At 41.3% G+C, this 18,519-nt stretch overlaps 1 protein-coding gene across 1 annotated transcript in view; it reads right to left on the minus strand.

Moving 5' to 3' along the window:
* Positions 1 to 12,054: 12,054 nt before the first annotated feature.
* Positions 12,055 to 18,519, minus strand: part of LOC123369663 (cytosolic phospholipase A2 epsilon-like) — a 31,974-nt gene continuing 25,509 nt past the window's right edge. Inside the window, 5 exon segments of the mRNA XM_045015520.1 lie at positions 12,055 to 12,953; positions 13,890 to 14,076; positions 14,447 to 14,613; positions 16,093 to 16,284; positions 16,915 to 17,022. Of these exon segments, the coding sequence (XP_044871455.1) occupies positions 12,745 to 12,953; positions 13,890 to 14,076; positions 14,447 to 14,613; positions 16,093 to 16,284; positions 16,915 to 17,022 (863 nt within the window). The 3' untranslated portion in view covers positions 12,055 to 12,744.

Consider the following 18,519-nt stretch of genomic DNA (forward strand, 5'->3'; position numbering starts at 1 on the left):
TCTCAAGTATATCATGTCCCCTTTTTAAATTTTGATCCCACATTTACCTATGCATGCCATACCAATGTCCGCAGACTTTGTGGCTTTTCAAAGGTGTACTAACACATTCATTTTTTTCTGCTGAAATGGGAAAAGGCAGTTGACAAATGACTATAGAGGGCTGGGGGTACTGTATCATCTGGTCATTCGTGACAATACTGTTTAACGTCCTCTTCAGTAACATTATATCCAGTTACAGGACTCTCCATCTCCTGAGTTGTGACCAACATGTTAGTATGAAACTGTGTTGCAACGCACCCATTATAGGGAAGAAGGGTACAATTAACATCTGTGAGCCTCAGGCTTTGATCTCTCTCAAGCAACTCTCTGAGCTCCCTGGCTAGTACATTAGGAAGGCTCTCCTTCACTCACTGGCATGGCACTATGCATACCTGTGCATCAGTGTCCCACAAAGATGCTACTTAAACCCATTCAAGATACACCAAACCAGACATTTCTTTCCCACTGTGTTAGGTGTCTTAGCATGCTGCTTTGGTGTCAATGAACAATTTCCTTCTATCCTTTCAATATTACAATTATACGCATGATTACTGGTTCTCTGTCCAAGTACATCTATACCAGATTTTAACATGTCTCATTTTATTAGTCCCAGGGGTTTCTCAATTTCTTATTTCTGGCAACTGTCTCTCCGTGGAACCTTTGGGGCTGGTTGATCACTCAAGGTCCCTTTGGAGTGACTGGGGATAGTTTCCCTTCCAGTCTTCTCCCTTTGGCCTCCTGATGAGACAACATCCAGACTAATTGTGCTCTTCACTTCCACATTGAAAGCAGGGGTTGCAAGTATTGTCCTCATCCTTCTTCTGGCAGGGAGGAGAGCCCCACCTCTGAGGTGCTCTCTTTGGGGTAAATTGGCATGGTCTACTTCCTTCTGTCATAATGGGGTGCTCTCAGAACTACTTGGGTAGCAGTGATCTCCATTTTTAGCTAGATCGTTTAATGAAACCCAAGAGAAAATCAATCAATTGGTAAACTATAATAATGATCAGGACAGAAACCCTTTTCTTGGGAAAGAAATTATTTTTTTCAGCATATGGAGAATAGGTAATCAACACCATTGAGAATACCTTACAATTCTTGGAACTGAAAAAGGTACCAGAATTTATTAGAGACCAGCAAATTTTGAAATGGTATTGTCCACAATGTATTCAAAAGCATGGAGGAGAGAAAGTTGAATGTCAAATGGAATGTAAAAAAAATATCATTGGGGCAATTAGAATCCTAGGATCTGTGACACCACATCCAAATCATGACACATGTTATTTAAAAAAACCTTGTGACATGAAACAATCCTTATATGCTTTGTTCACTCTATCGCTACCTGTGTTCGATCCAGATAAAGATGTATTTGATCTGTAAGGTGTTTTTTGGTGCATGATTATATTCTGTTAGGAATGTTGCTGCAATTCAAAATGGAGATTAGAAATTCAAGATGGCGCATATGTTAGGGAGGGTTTGAACTCCATCTTGGTGCCCTTCTCAATGGCATTTTCCTGCCAAAACTCTGTTTCCAGGCAGAACTTGAGGGACTGAGAACTGTCTGGAAACAGTTGGGGGCAGGGCCTGTCAGAGTGTGCCTCAGAAAGGCGCACCACAGAGAGCATATAAAGGGACTGTCAGCGGTGACGCAGGGGTTGTCCACCATCGAGGCAGCCACATCCAGTTTCTTTGTGCGGCATCGGATCAAGACTTTGGCTACTAACATCTGTCAAGGACTCTGATACTTACTTGATTCCTGTAATCCACCAAAGGATCCAGTGAAGGCTTGCCATCAGCTCAGATCTGTTGATCTCCTGCTTCAGCAGTAAGAGAGCCAGATCCGCCGATGTTCCAGAGATCCTAACATGAACCATCCCTTGCCAGTGTCCTCCATCTGCAGTTAGAAGAGAGACAGTAATTATTTTGGGCATTTATTAGTTCAGCCAAGGGAGAGTTTAAAGGCCTGGGCTTTATGCCCCCTTACTGGAATCTATTCGTGGGTAGTTGTATTTGTAGTGTTCCCCATAGTGAATCTTCCCCCAATTGTAACTATTTCTTAATAAATCTTCTTTCTGTTTAAGGTTATATTCTTTCTATCCTTCATTTCAATGCAACACGGGTGGGAGGCACACAGATTTCTAATTCTCCCAGCTGATAGATGCTGGTAGGAGCTGAACCTGTGTACATGTCACTTCCTTATTATTTTTCACAGAGATTTGGAGTAACCGATCAATTGGCTACTGTCCAGTCCATAGGCCACCCAGAAAATGACATTTACAAGGAATGGATTCAAGTACCTCTGCTGGTACTACCTCTTGCAGATGGCTTGTTGCTCTCAAAAGGGGCATCAATGGATCTGTAGGTGTGATGTCTTTGAGCAGGGGTTGGCAAACTACGGCCCAGGGGCCACGTTCGTCCCTCAAGCTCTCACCGGGAAGCAGGGTCAGGGGCTTGCCCTGCTCCGCACGGCTCCCAGAAGCAGTGGCATGTCCCTCCTCCAGCTCCTACGTGTAGCGGCAGCCACCTGGCCATGCCACCATGTAGGAGCTGGAGGGGGACTATGCCACTGCTTGTGGGAGCTGCTTGAGGTAAGCGCCCTTGCACCCTGACCCTCTCCTGTGCCCCAACCCCCTGCCCCAATCCCCCTCCTACCTTCTGAACCCCTCGGTTCCAGCCCAAAGCACCCTCCTGTATTCCTAACCCCTCATCCTCAGCCCCACCCCAGAGACCACACTCCCTCCAGCACCCCAACCCCCAATTTCATGAGCATTCATGGCCCCAATTCAATTTCCATACCCAGATGTGGCCCTCAGGCCAAAAAGTTTGCCCACCCCGTCTTTGAGGTAATAACTCCACTATGTGGTCAGCTGGAAAAGTGGCAGTGAATGCAACCCAGATATCATGTCCAGTACAACTAAGCAAATGGAGATCTCCTATGGAACAAATAGCCTATGCAAGGCAAAGACAGTATTGCGTAATAACCAACCATAAAGAATTCTATCATGGTCAACACAGATGTATGGTCACAATTCCAAATTTTTGTTTTAAACCACAAGTGCCTACAATGATTGGTCACACAACAGTATCTCTAATACCCACTTTTGAAAATGAAACCACTATTCTGAGTAACTCTGATTATCAGGATTTGATCAGACAAAGTACTCAAGTGTTTCATGCATATATACCACCACTAACCGTACAAACCTAATAAAACAATTATTAGAAAGAAAAGATTCACATTTCATTGAAATTAGTAATGACATGGATAAAGCAAATCAAGCAATAGTTACAATTTTACGTAGTGTCAATTCACAAGACAGTACACCTGAAGGAACGGGAATTGGGTGGAAGGGATGGATTACTGGCCATAGTATCCTTACGATATGCATCATCTTTGCTCTCTGTTACATGGGAGGAAAACTTAGAACCCATATGAACAAGAAGGGTTAACCCCCTGCCACATATGATTCAGCCTGTTTCCTTCCCCTTGTTGTCAACTGTCACATCACCAGAATCAGCCAGATCTAATATGAGGGAGGTATATGAGGATGTTGATGCTTATGAAGAAATGTGAAACATAACTCCACATCAAGTTCCAGAAGCTCCTTATGATTATAATTATGTACCACAATGGAGAAGAGTAATTGATCTACCATTTGAAAGGATCCCTAGAGAAAAAGCCAATCCCTAGTAGTGTAGAATAATGGCATGCAGATAGAGTTAAGTTACCTGTACCCTTTAGGCATAGATTTAAGTTAAACATAAGATTTGAGCAATATATCAATTACTATTGTATTAATCATTGCTGTATACTGTCAGATATATGTGACAGGGTTCTGATTGTCTAATTATCACTTGATAATGAGAAAACACTCACCCTGTCAAGGGGAGGAGATGTAACCAAAGATTTTAGTTTATTATTCATTTATTGCACGAGGTTATGGTTAATCAATATGTTATATCATTTACATTCATTGAATATTAATTAGAGTTAATTTGTAAGATTATAAAAATATCAGTAATTAAAAGAATCGTATATTAGACATAAGTAAGACAAGCTGAAAGGCAAGAAACTGTAGGGTGAGGCCTGCAAGATTTTAGGCCTTGGAGACAAGAAATGCTGACATAAGTCAATAATCAAGAAATAACCCAATGCTCTAAGGCCTGGCCTATACTACGATTTTAGGTCGAACTTAGCAGCATTACCTCGATTTAACCCTGGACCCATCCACACGACAAAGCCCTTTTTTTTTTTTTTTTACTTAAAGGGCTCTTTAAATTGATTTCTTTACTCTACCTATGACGAGGGGATTAGCGCTGAAATCGGCCTTGCCGGGTCGAATTTGGGATAGTGTGGATGCAATTCAACGGTATTGGCCTCCGGGAGCTATCCAGAGTGCTCCATTGTGACCGCTCTGGACAGCGCTCTCCACTCAGATGCACTGGCCAGCTAGACAGGAAAAGGCCCGCAAACTTTTGAATTTCATTTCCTGTTTGGCCAGCGTGGCGAGCTGATCAGCACAGGTGACCATGCAGAGCTCATCAGCATGATGTGCACATTGCCGGGGCACATTGCCCGGCCCGTACTTTGTGAGAAGTCTATGTTCATGTCTATGTCCTCATCACTCTTGTCACCGCGCTGCTGTCGCCGCCTCATCTGGTTTTGCTTTTGCAGCTTCTGGTTCTGCATATACGCCAGGATAATGCGAGTGGTGTTTACAACACTCATAATTGCCGTGGTGATCTGAGCAGGCTCCATGATCCCAGTGCTATAGTGTCCGCACTGAAAAAAGGCACAAAACAATAGTCTGCCATTGCTCTGATGGAGGGAGGGGCGACTGATGACATGGCTTACAGGGAATTAAAATTAACAAAAGGGGTGGCTTTGCATCAAGGAGAAACACAAACAACTGTCACACAGAATGGCCCCCTCAAGGATTGAGCTCAAAACCCTGGGTTTAGCAGGCCATTGATTTCACAAAACAATGTAATTAATGTAATCTTGTTTTGATCCACTCCATCTATCTTTTACAACTTAGGCTGGCAGCAGATGGTGCAGTGCGACTGCTAGCCATTGTCATCTCCTGAGTGCTCGGCAGAAGATGCTGTATTACGATTGCTAGCCATCATCATCTCCTGGCTGCTCGCCAGAAGATGGTGCAGTATGAGTGCTAGCCATCGTCATCTCCTGGGTGCTCGGCAGAAGATGGGAATGACCTGGCTGAGTCACTCCCATGTCTGCCCAGGCGCCCCTGACCGACCTCACCGAGGTCGGCTAAAAGAGCACCCACGAGTACAATGATGATGGCTACCAATCACCAAAAGGCAATGAGATGCTGCTGTGTAGCAATGCAGTCCCATGCCTGCCAGCACCCAGGAGATGTACAGTGACGGTGAGGTGAGTGGGTTCCATGCTTGCCGTGGTATGACGTCTGCTCAGGTAACCCAGGAAAAAAGGCGCAAAACGATTCTCTGACATTGCTTTCATGGAGGGAGGGGGGGGCCTGACGACATGTACCCAGAACCACCTGCGACACTGTTTTTGCCCCATCAGGCATTGAGATCTCAACCCAGAATCCCAATGGGCAGCGGAGACTGCAGGAACTGTGGGATAGCTACTCACAGCTACCCACAGTGCAATGCTCTGGAAGTCAACCCTAGCCTCGGTACTGTGGATGCCATCCGCCGACTTAATGCACTTAGAGCATTTTGTGTGGGGACATGCACAATCGACTGTATAAAAATGATTTCTAAAAAACCGACTTCTATAAACTCAACCTAATTTCGTAGTGTAGACATACCCTAAGATTATGGGAAAAGAAGTACCAACTGGTAATATTTCAAACGTCTAGCCAGAAGATTAAATTTTAAATTATAAAATGGTGTGACAGCAAATATTGTCTCCAACATGTGTCTTAACCACAGGATAAAGGTGGTACATCAATGTTAATGTCAACCTATGCAGCCTGTAGAATTGTGGGTCCCTTGTGTTTCTAGGGGACACAGACCAATAAGAAATAGAGGTGTCATAAACAGATAGTTAAGGGTTAATGTCTCTTTTACCTGTAAAGGTTTAAGAAGCTCAGTAAACCTGGCTGACACCTGACCAGAGGACCAATAAGGGGACAAGATACTTTCAAATCTTGGTGGAGGGAAGTCTTTGTTTTGTGCTCTTTGTTTTGGGGGTTGTTCGTTCTCGGACTGAGAGGGACCAGACATCAATCCAGGCTCTCCAAATCTTTCTGAACCAGTCTTTCATGTTTCAAACTTGTAAGTAACTAGCCAGGCAAGGTGTGTTAGTCTTATTTTTGTTTTCTCAATCTGTAAATGTTTCTTTTTGCTGGAAGGATTTTTACCTCTGTTTGCTGTAACTTTGAACCTGAGGCTAGAGGGGGTTTCCTCTGGGCTATATGAATCTAAGTACCCTGTAAAGCATTTTCCATCCTGATTTTACAGAGATATTTTTTACCTTTTCTTCCTTTAATTAAAAGCTTTCTTTTTAAAAAACCTGATTGAATTTTCTTTGTTTTAAGATCCAAGGGGATTGGGTCTGAACTCACCAGGGATTGGTGAGGGGGGATGGTTAATTTCTCCTTGTTTTAAGATCCAAGGGGTTTGGATCTGTGTTCCCCAGGGAAGGTTTTGGGGGGACAGACAGTGTGCCAGACACTTATTTCTGGCTGGTGGCAGCGTTACCAGATCTAAGATAGGAATTAAGCTTAGAAGGGTCCATGCAGGTCCCCACATCTGTACCCTAAAGTTCAGAGTGGGGGAGGAAACCTTGACAAGAGGGTTGACACTTTTACGTACATGCGCAGAATGTAGGTATAGACAAAATCACATTATAAAAAAGAGTGCCCAGAGCAGGAAAATTGAGCTTCCTATGGGAAACCTCCAGCAGGAATTACCCCCATATTAATGATCAATCCATGAGAGGGCCACCAGATTCTTACATCATTTAGGAGGATGTGAATATGTGTGTAGTTATAGCTGGTACATGGATATATTTAGGGATTGTATATGCTGTGACATTTATAACTTTGTTGGTAACTTTAATAAAACTGCTAAAAGATAGTGGACCTTGTTCTTGTGATTGTATGTGTTACTTCCCTATAGTTTCATGTGTTCCTATGGGCTCTAGAGCCAGAACAAACAAATGACTCTGTTGACCTTGAAACTGTAGCTGCTAGAGCTGAAACCAGAGTAGTAAAATTAACATTAAATACAATAAAAGTCTACACACTCAAGAAAGAGATCTTGGAGTCATTGTGGATAGTTCTCTGAAAACATCTGCTCAATGTGTAGCAGCAGTCAAAAAAGCTAACAGAATGTTAGGAGCCATTGGGAAAGGGAAAGGTAATGAGACAGAAAATATAATGTCATTATTAGGGCTGTCGATTAATCGCAGTTAACTCACGTGATTAACTCAAAAAAATTAATCGTGATTAATTGCAGTGTTAAACAATAGAATACCAATTGAAATCTATTAAATATTTTTGGATGTTTTTCTACATATTCAAATATATTGATTTCAATTACACCACATAATACAAAGTGTACTGTGTTCGCTTTATATTATTTTTATTGCAAATATTTGTACTGTAAAAATTATAAAAAATTGTATTTTTCAATTTACCTCATACAAGTACTGTAGTGCAATCTCTTTACCATGAAAGTGCAACTTACAAATGTAGATTTTTTGTGTGTTACAGAACTGCATTCAAAACAGAACAATGTAAAACTTTAGAGCCTACAAGGCCACTCAGTCCTACTTCTTGTTCAGCCAATCACTAAGACAAACAAATGTGTTTATATTTATGGGAGATAATGCTGCTGACTTCTTATTTACAATGTCACCTGAAAGTGAGAACAGGCGTTCACATGGCACTTTTGTAGCCAGCATTGCAAGGTATTTACATGTCAGATATGCTAAACATTTGTATGCCCCTTCATGTTTCAGGCACCATTCTAGAGGACATGCTTCCACGTTGATGACGCTTGTTTAAAAAAAAATAAGTTAATTACATTTTCGACTGAACTGCTTGGGGGAGAATAGTATGTCTCTTGCTCTGTTTTTCCTGCATTCTGCCATATATTTCATGTTATAGCAGTCTCGGCTGATGACCCAGCACATGTTGTTTGTTTTCAGAACATGTTCACTGCAGATATGACAAAACTCAAAGAAGGTACCAATGTGAGATTTTTAAAGATAGCTACAGCACTCAACCCAAGCTTTAAGAATCTGGATAAGTCTCTGGAATGCCTTCCAAAATCTGAGAGGGACGAGGTGTAGAGAATGCTTTCAGACGTCTTAAAAGAGCAGCACTCCGATGTGGAAACTACAGAACCCGAACCACCAAAAAAGAAAATCAACCTTCTGCTGGTGACATCTGACTCAGATGATGAAAATAAACATGTTGGTCTGCACTCCTTTGGATCATTATGGAGTAGAACCTGTGATCAGCATGGATGCATGTCCTCTGGAATGGTGGTTGAAGCATAAAGGGACATATGAATCTTTAGCGCATCTGGCATGTAAATATCTTGTGAAGCTGGCTACAACTGTGCCATGCGAATGCCTGTTCTCACTTTTAGGTGACATTGTAAACAAGAAGCAGGCAGCATTATCTCCCGCAAATGTCAACAAACTTCTTTGTCTGCATGATTGGCTGAACAAGAAGTAGGACAGAGTGGACTTTTAGGCTCTAAAGTTTTACATTGTTTTATTTTTGAATGCAGTTATTTTTTGTACATAATTCTACATTTGTAAGTTCAACTTTCATGATAAAGAGACTGCACTACAGTATTTATATGAGGTGGATTGAAAAATACTATTTCTTTTCTTTTTTACAGTGCAAATATTTGTAATAAAAAATAAGGTGAACACTGTACATTTTGTATTCTGTGTTGTAATTGAAATCAATATATTTGAAAATGTAGAAAACTTCCAAAAATATTTAAATAAATGATATTCTATTATTGTTTAACAGTGTAATTAATTGCACGATTAATTGCAATTAATTTTTTTAATCGGGTGATTAATCATGATTAATTTTTAATTGCTTGACAGCCCTAGCTATTATATAAATTTATGGTACACCCACACCTTGAACACTAAGTGCAGTTCTGGTCACCGTATCTCAAAAAAAATATTAGAATTGGAAAAGGTACAGAGAAGGTCAACAAAAATTATCAGGGATATGGAACAGTTTCTGCAAGAGGAGAGATTAAAAAGACTTGGACTGTTCATCTTAGAAAAGAGACAACTAATGGGGGATATGATGGAGGCCTATAAAATCAAGAACTTGGTGGAGAAAGTGAGTAAGGAGGCATTATTCACATAACACAAGAATCAGAGGTCACCCAATAAAATCACTGGGCAGCAGATTTAAAACAAACATAAGAAAGTATTTCTTCACATAATGCACAGTTAGCCTATGGAACTCTTTGTCAGGGGATGCTGTGAAGGTCAAAACTATAACTAGGTTCAAAAAAGAACTAGTTAAATTCATGAAAGACAGGTCTATCAATGGCTATTAGCCAAGATGGTCAGGAACGCAATCCCATCCCTAAACCTCTGACTGCCAGAAGCTGGAGCTGGATGCCAGGGGTGGCTCATTCAATAATTACCCTGTTCTGTTCATTCCTTCTGAAGCATCTGGCACTAGTCACTGTCAGAAGACTGAATACCGGGCTTGATGAAGCCTATCTGGCCAGTCTTACGTCATGTTCTTATCTTTGTTTCCTGTGCTCAGTATCTCCCATACACCACTTCCAACTGCAGCTACTAGCTGTGTTGTCTTCTAAGTTCTGCTCTATGGAAGAGTTGTTTTTTAACTCCAGGGACCAGCAGCTAACACTCCCTTGTGACTGGCTCACCAAATGTAACATGCTTCAAAACACAGATTCTGTCCTTCGAAAACACTCTTTCATCACAACCATACAGCACACCCCTGTAACACAGAGCAGAGACGCAGGGGGTCTGTGCAAAAACAGTGCTCCAAATCAAAGTGACTGCACCCCTACCACAGCACCCCAACCAGTAAGGTAAGGGAGTGACTAAAAATTACCACCTCTGGGGAACACAGTTGGGTGTTGTCCAAAATGTTCAACCGCTGTGCACTCCCTTTTGTGTACGCCTTATAGCTGCAGGCTCTGCCAGTTCTTCAAAGCATTTCCCTTGACCAACCAGCATTCCCTATGCTCCCCCTGGAAGGAGCCTGGCTGGTTCTTCAGTCATGTCTCTATTCATGTAGGCACCAGGTGATCCAATATTCATTCCCGTAACATAGCTGCAGCCATCAGAAGTCTGATGACATCAAACACAGGGCAATGCTGAAGGGAGGCCTACTGATTTTCAGTGAAAATGCGAGAGTTTGAGTTTTTTCTGTGGTTTTGGGAGTGGTTCCCAGATTAGAACCTCCTTGTCACTGATGCAATACAGCAGGAGGATCAAGTGATTACTGATAATCAGAGAGAGCTAGATGGAGCCAGCCAGTTTTACTGCACTAATATGTACTGCCTGCTTCTCTTCCTACTGGCAGTACTCCAGAGTTCTGTGGCAAAGCTAGTAGCTTCCTCTATTATAGTCCTGGGGAGAGAGCTAGGAAGCACAACCGTGGGTGGAATAGAATACAAGAAGCAGCAGTGGTGACAATGCGACTTGGGAAAGGAAGAGACAAAGGTGTTCTACACATTTTGGACATTGTTTCTATATGGTGTCACGTATGGGCTGGTTAGGATGTTGAAACATAGGGCTGAGTGACGTGTTTACCCATGTCTATTTCAATGTGCTAACATTCCCAGTCACTGATGCTGCCCGGTTCTTGTATGGGAATGATACTTGCACTGTAGCAGCTCTCACATCTCGAATCTCACCATATATTGAAGCTCTTCCGATGCTATGATGACTTACTATATTGTGACCCATTGTGCAATATGCAGAGCTGTACACAACACATCATGTAGGTGGTGGCTAGCAAGCACAGGTTCTGCTAAGAATTACCCTGTATTACCATGCCATATTGTGTCCATATCACAAATACAGTCAATCATGCATTCCTTGTATACTTACTGAAGCAAAATGCCTGACTCTTCACAGATACTATCAATAAAAAGCAATTCCTCTGAGTGTGCCAAAACACTGCAGTCTGCTATTAACCTGAGCATAGGAGTTGGGAATAGGCAGGCAGTCGAATCTAGTCATCATACCATAAACTCACACAGGGTGAAATTTACCCCTGTGCTGAAGTCCAGTACGAGATCAATGAACCACTTTGGTCCTCAAAATCAGGCTGACTGAAAGGATTAAGTTGTATTAATAACCAGACATGAAAGACTTTATCAAAGCAATTGCAAAATCTCATAGGGAAGTCTCTCAGAAATGCATATAAAAGAAAACCTCTTAAGGAGATCAAGATAGATAAATATATAGGCACATCCTATTTCATGCTGGTTTTAATCACCATTGTGACTGAAATCTCTTATTTTTCAAGGAGTCGATCTCTGGTCTGAGGATTTACAAAAGCTTGAAAGTGGTACTAAAACTCAGACATGAAAGTCAATTTCCCCTTCTTCCAAAGAGGAAATACATGCTTAGGGGAGACAAATTTGAAGGAGTCAATGTTTCTGGGTCTCCATCACCAGAGCTGCAGAAAAATCAGAGCTACACCCTTGAACCTGCCATTAAACATATCGATGACATTTTGAACAGGCCATGCCAACTAGCACTCACACGGTTTGAATGCTCCGACTCCACACAGAAGAGTAGCAATAACAAAGAATTGTCCAATTATGTGGTTTTATATGACCACCTGCTAGGTTGCTTTACACAGGTATGGAAGTGAAGAAGAAAAGGAAAGTGCACTCTAGGTCAGTTTGCCTTTAAAATTACCCTTAAATACCATCAAGTCCCAGACAATGGTCAAGTCAGGATATGTGTTTATTTTAAATTAGAACTGTTGTAAATGTATATAAAAACATACTTAACGGATAATGACAAGGGCACCTACATTACTTTAAAGACCAGGAGGAACATTCAGTTTATATGTTGAAAAAACAATGGAAAGTAGAAGTTCAAGATAAACTTAAGCAGATTGTGTTGCAACAACTAGGGACCAGATCCACAAAGGTACTTAGGAACTTGAACTTCAGACAAACCTAAATCCCAGTTTTAGGCTCCACTGCAATCCACAAAATCCCCACTTGGCTGCTGCCTAACCCTGTAGGCACTGAGCAGGGGGTCAGCAGCAATCTCGGAACAAAAACTTAGACTATACCTTAAAGACCACCTGTAAGTATCTAAGAGAGTGCAGTCCCTGTGTTCCCCCCATCACAGGGATGGTAGCTGTCCTTGAGCCTTGAATGGGTTGACTGGCAAGATTCCTAATCCTCTTCCTTACAGTGCACTTTAGCACAACAACAGTCTGGCCCATGGACAATAGTTCATAGAACAGCCACTAAAACAAGGCAGAACTACTATTATTTAAAAATTAATTGAATCCAGTGTGTCCACTGTAGTTTGGACTTATATATTTTTAAACTCACTTTCTAGGTATTTAGACCATGCCACCACCACAGCAGCCAGTTAATAGGGTCAAACTGGAATCCATTGAGGACTGTTGGTCAATCTTCAGAAAAGCTGTGGTTCTCCATATGCCTGAGGATACAAAAACATCCTCCCAGGAATAAAGGCACTTGGCATGGTAACTATTTTTTATGTCGCCTTTTCCGTTCCACTGCTGTATGCAAGGCTTGAAGAATCAGGTGTTTGTTATTCAGGATGTTGTACTCAGTCAGTTTAACCAGCTGATCATAATCTTGCTCCTTGTATGTGACTGAATATGTAGAATAGGGGGAAAAGCGACTGGTGAGATCAACTTTGCCCTCCTCCATCTCTGAGCTGGAGCGCTTCACACCTGGGGAAAAAATTCAAAAGGACATTGCTGTAGTACTGGGCTTATTTCTGTCATGTACCACCAGTAACAGCTCAGAGAAGGAGATTTCTCTGTAGTAAGAGTGCTCACCCATTTAAATGCTCTGGGCATGTTTTACAAGTGTTTCTGTTGCAATCCAGTAATTTGATCCCTGGATCAGGGGAATGTCAGTTGCCTGATGTGCTGAAGGGAGAAGTATAGGTGACTATCCCTATGAGTGTCTCCTGTTATCTGCTCATAACAGCCTTAGAGAAGTCTTCACATCTGTGACTCAAGCAGGAAAGGGAAATTCTGACGTGGCAAATGGCAGAATTTGAAGAAGGGGAATGGAACCAAAAGAAGAGTAGAAGCCTCAAAAGGTATTTAATAGGTGAAACAGTGTCCTGTCCAATGGAAAGGCTATTCCTACTGAAAAGAGGAATAGTGATCCAGTCAGTGAATAGGTTATTTACAAGGAAAGCAAAGCTCTCATATCCATCAATGCTCAGGGTTGTGACATTGGCCTTTTTATACTTGGGACAGAGACCCGACATTAGAGACACCAAAAGAAGGAAAGAAAAGTCTGCTAAAAGAGAAGGAAACTTGTAATTATTTTGGGTTTTCTCCTTAAATGTACATTTCCTTTGACCTTAGTTTAAAGATTTTGCATTTTTATTACAACAATTTACACTAATATACAACAAGATAACTAGGGGTATGTTACAGATGAAGGTGAATCTGGAAGTAAAACAGGATCCTATTCTTCTTAATAAGAAATATGTAGTAGATCTAAGTGAAAATGGTAAGTTAGGCAATGGAGAGGTTTGTTGTAGGGAAATGAACAAGTGGAGAAGAATTCATTAAAGAATGAAATTCAATCTGTTGATAGGGTCGCCAGGGTGGCCTTCATTGAATGCTTGGCTACCGTTGATAACTTACCAGGTGCTTTGTAATTTTGGTAGGTGTCATTCACTAATGGGAAAAATAGCAATATAGGAGCTCCTGGAGTCTCGGCATCATCAAAGAGGTAGCACTCCTTTAGGTTTTTCCTCTCTTCTTCACTCAGCACAACTTTGGGGAATGGGATTCCTTGTTCTGAGTAGTACTTACAGGACTGGTCCAGAGGCTGGATCAAGGAAGAGAACAATATGAGAACCCAAAGAATAGGCTGAGATCAGGATTTCCTGAAGTACAGCAACTAATACTAAATTGTGCTAGGCTACCTCTTGGAAAGAATGTGGTTTGAGAAACATGCATTATATGAAAATACATGGACAGGTTTTTAAATTTTCCCTGGAGTACTCAACAAAAAACACTGAGTACCACAAAAGAAAATGGTTAGGTTACAGGTTGTGAATACAATTTTAAGATACAGCATTAAGCTAAAATACTGTGGTTCAGAATACTTAACACAGGGCTTTTAATAGGAACAATATCACTAAAAACTTAAGACAAATGACTTACTGGAGAAAACAGAATAATTTGATTCCTCTCACCAGTATCTGTGATCCTGCACTGTAATTTAAATGCAGGATAACATCCACTTTCCTCTCTGGCCTCAAAAGTGGAGGGCAGCTGGTATTGATGAAGAATCCAGTATCTATCAGGGACAGGTATTCTGCTGTTTCAGTCAGCTGGTTGGGTGATGTGTCCAGCACAGTATCTAAAAGGAAAATATTTCTTGCTATAAGGGAAATCGCAGAAGAGCAGTTTGCTGATGCTCTGATGAATACACTGTTCAAGAAAAAAGAGTATTCAGCCCCATTCCACATTTCTAATTTCATTAGACATTTGATAAACTCTTTACATCACTGTTGCTCAGCCTTAAATTAGAACAACTATTTTCTCTGATGTCAGACTCTCCATGTTCATTCTATTCCTGGCTCATTCAAACTGTGCTAGCCACCTATTCTCCCTCCCACTTTCCCCCTCTTTTTCTTTTGGGTGCATTTTGTGTGTGTGTGTGTGTGTGTGTGTGTGTGTGTGTGTGTGTGTGTGTGTGTGTGTGTGTGTGTGTGTGTGTGTGTGTGTGTGTGTGTGTGTGTGTGTATATATTAAGGCAAAGTTACAAGAAAACATTAACACACTACATTGCACATTACATGTTCAGGATCAGATTAATATTCAAAGAACTTGGCTAAAGATTCTGGCTTTCTGGCTTGGGAGCCCTTCTCCTATGAGTACACTAGAAAGAGTGACCAAATTCCTAAATACCTATCCTCTTTTTGGTGTTTCTCTCATGTACGTACTTGCTTTGAAAGCTTTTCCATTACAAGATCAGTCTATATTTTACTTTACCACAGTACCATAGGAGGGGTCACATTTTTCCAATAATGTGCAATACAGTGTATGTCTACACTGCAATTAAAAACCCGCGGCTGGCGTGTGCCAGCTGACAGGCTCACAGGACTCAGCCTGTGGGGCTGTTTAATTGCAGTGAAGACTTCCAGGCTTGGGCTGGAGGCCGGTCTCTGGGACCCCATGAGGCAGTACAGGCCAACCGCAAGTGTCTAATTGCAGTGTAGACATACCCACAGAATTTAGCTGCTAACGGTAAAAAATAAATTAATTTGTTGTTCTGTTTAAAATGCAGATCCTTTCCTGGAGCATTAAATAAGCAAGTCACGGGTCTCTAGGAAGCCGGCATTTGGTCCTTTTGATCTGAAGTGGCACTCTCTTCTAGTGATCAAAGATTTCTTCATTCTACCCACTAAGGCCCAGATGCTCAAACTCCCATTGGAGTTAGGTGCCTAAATACCTTTGAGAGTCTGGGCCTTAATGTCTCCTCTCTGTTCATAAAGACTGGGAATGCTGCCAACACACTGAGCCAAACTATGGAGATTTAATCAACTGGCTACAGCCCAAAGAGAAATGAGCTTGAACCCCATCAAATCCATGTCACCACAGATTTTCAGCCCTGTATAGTTCAATTGATTGATCAAACAATTCTGTTTAAAAGTAGATTCAAACTTTGGCATATCAGGAAGCTGGGCGGGGGTGGGATGAGAGGGAGAAGTGGGAATTGTTTGTTTTGTTGTTAAATAAAATCCGTTCATTCTCTCCCAAGTCACGCAGATCTCCTCACTATATCGCAGACCTCAAATTCCTGCAAAGGATGCTGCTGAAAGGCAAGTGCTATTACCTTTCCATCTACAAAACTTGTCATTCTCTAGGTAGTCATTATGCAGCTGGAGGCCTTTCAGGAAACTGTGGTACTGGGCAACTGACGTGCGCTCTGTAATGGCACCACGAAGGACACGGGAAAGGGGGCTTGCTGTGGTGAATACTTGAGTCTTCTGTTCATGTGGCCTCAGAGGTAGGACAGGCTCTTCCTCTGCAAAAGAAGTAAATAAAGGTTTTGTTTGTCTAGATAAATGTTTCTGAGGAGCCCCCAAAATAGCAATAATAAAAAATAACAATCTCTACGCTATTAGCTTATGGTGTCCATGATGAAAGGTCTCACGAGCACCTTAACAAAAGATAGATAAACATTTTTTTGATCTATTAAGACAAAATTTCTTAAGATACCCCAGTGCTGGATTAAAAACAAAGCCCTAACATCCAATAAGACATAAAATGTCAAACCACCTACAAATCATAATCCTGAAAAATAAATCAAGTTGAACTGTATTTGTCAAATTAAAAATTCAGCAAATATTCATATGTTGTTTTTTGAGTGTCTAATTAGCTGCAAACCAGGATCATTATTCTTGAATATATTTACTCTCTTACATATTCAGTGATTATTGCTAGTGATCAAAGGGCAGTCTATGAGTTATTCAAAAATGATCCCATGATGGTAGTCAATATTAGTCTTTTGAAACTGGGTCTTCCAGGCAAGATATGATGCCTTTGCAAATTTTTAAAAATAAAACTTCAAAAAGCAAGTGCATGGTTTACACAACAAATGGTTGTGAAGCATAATGATAAATAAATGGTAAGGCAGAGGTACAAAGTAACTTACCAATATCATTTACTCTGTCTCGGGTCCACCTGTGCCAAAAGTCCTCTGAAGTGTGGGACAAATTCCAGATATATAACAGATTCAGGGAAAATAAACTACTCCACATGCCTGTGAAAGGAGAGATAGATCAGTATTGCCAGTCCTAAACATTAAAAAATCATAAGTCAGGCCCTCCAAAATCATAAAAGATTGGATTAAAAATAATGAGATTTGTTTTTAAATAATAAATGTTGAGTTATTTATATTTGTTTTCTGCTTTTTTAAATCTTTAGGGCATTCTTGGTGCACATTTCAAGCTTTGCTCTAAAACCATGAGGGCTAAGAAATATTTTTTTAAATGAAAGTTGCACTTCTCACGTACTCCCATGATTCTAGGCTTCAAGAAAAAAAACACCAAATAACTCAAGACTTGTGATAAAATCATGAGAGTGGGCCATGCTAGAGATTTTATGGAGACCTATTTGATCGAGTCTTGGAGCATTTAACTGAAAATTGACTTTTGATCCTTCCATCTGAAGTTGTTCCCTTATCTTCTATTTTTTGCAGGCATCTGTCTCTGCACAATTCCAAACTTCTGCTTTTAATATCTGACTTGGGGTCTTTAGATACTAAGGGCCAGATTGTGTCTGGCTTTGTGTGGGTGTGCAGGTAGGATGCAAAGAATCTTCCTCTCTTATGTATGCCTTGAAAGGGGCCAGGACTTTGCCTGTGCTCTGGGAAATGCAGGGATGCTCTTTTCTCATGTATGCTGCTCTCTCTGTAGACCAGGTCTGGTGCACCAAGGGAACAATTTTAACCATTTTTAAAGCATGGTGCAGCTTGCATAGTCATGCACAACTGAGAGCTTGAAAAGGACTTTATGATTCCTAGGGCACAACCCCCACCCTCCCAAGTAATTCCTCGGGCAGTGCAGTTCTTTACAGGTCTCTGCCTGAATGGTACAATTTTGCTCAACTCTAATTCAGATAGTCTGTCACAGTGACGGTTATAGGTCATATCCATCATAAGATGGAAGCCTTCTTGTAACTCTCCAGATCACCCATTCTCTTCCTTCCTATGTCATCTTTCTTTTCTCTGTTGCTTACGGCTCTTAATTTCTCTTCTTCTTTTGAGGAGTGTATTAACTCTGCAGAATTTTGAAATACGGGCAGCACTGGTATGTCGGATTCTCAAAGGGGTCAGTTTTATTCTATTATTTTCTACATATCACTGGTGTGCTTGTGTTGCAGAGCATTACAGTTTCACTGACTGTGTGAGGTTTTGTCACCTTTTGTCACACTGTTATAGCGATGGAGAGAGGTTTTTAAGGTCAGGCTTGACAAAGTCCTGGCTGGGATGATTTAGTTGGGGATTGGTCCTGCTTTGAGCAGGGGGCTGGACTAGATGACCTCCTGAGGTCCCTTCCAACCCTGATATTCTATGATTCTATGATCTCACTGACTCCTTTCCCATTTCAAATGGAGTCAGACAAGGCCGTGTCCTTGCCCCTGTACTGTTCAACCTTTTCTTCACCCAAGCTCTCAACCATACTATAAATGGGTTCAACAGAGGCATATACATCAGATACAGACATGACGGCTCAGTCTTCAATTTTATAAAGCTTAA

Source organism: Mauremys mutica, chromosome 4, assembly GCF_020497125.1.
Source record: "Mauremys mutica isolate MM-2020 ecotype Southern chromosome 4, ASM2049712v1, whole genome shotgun sequence".
In the NCBI taxonomy this organism is placed as follows: domain Eukaryota; kingdom Metazoa; phylum Chordata; order Testudines; family Geoemydidae; genus Mauremys; species Mauremys mutica.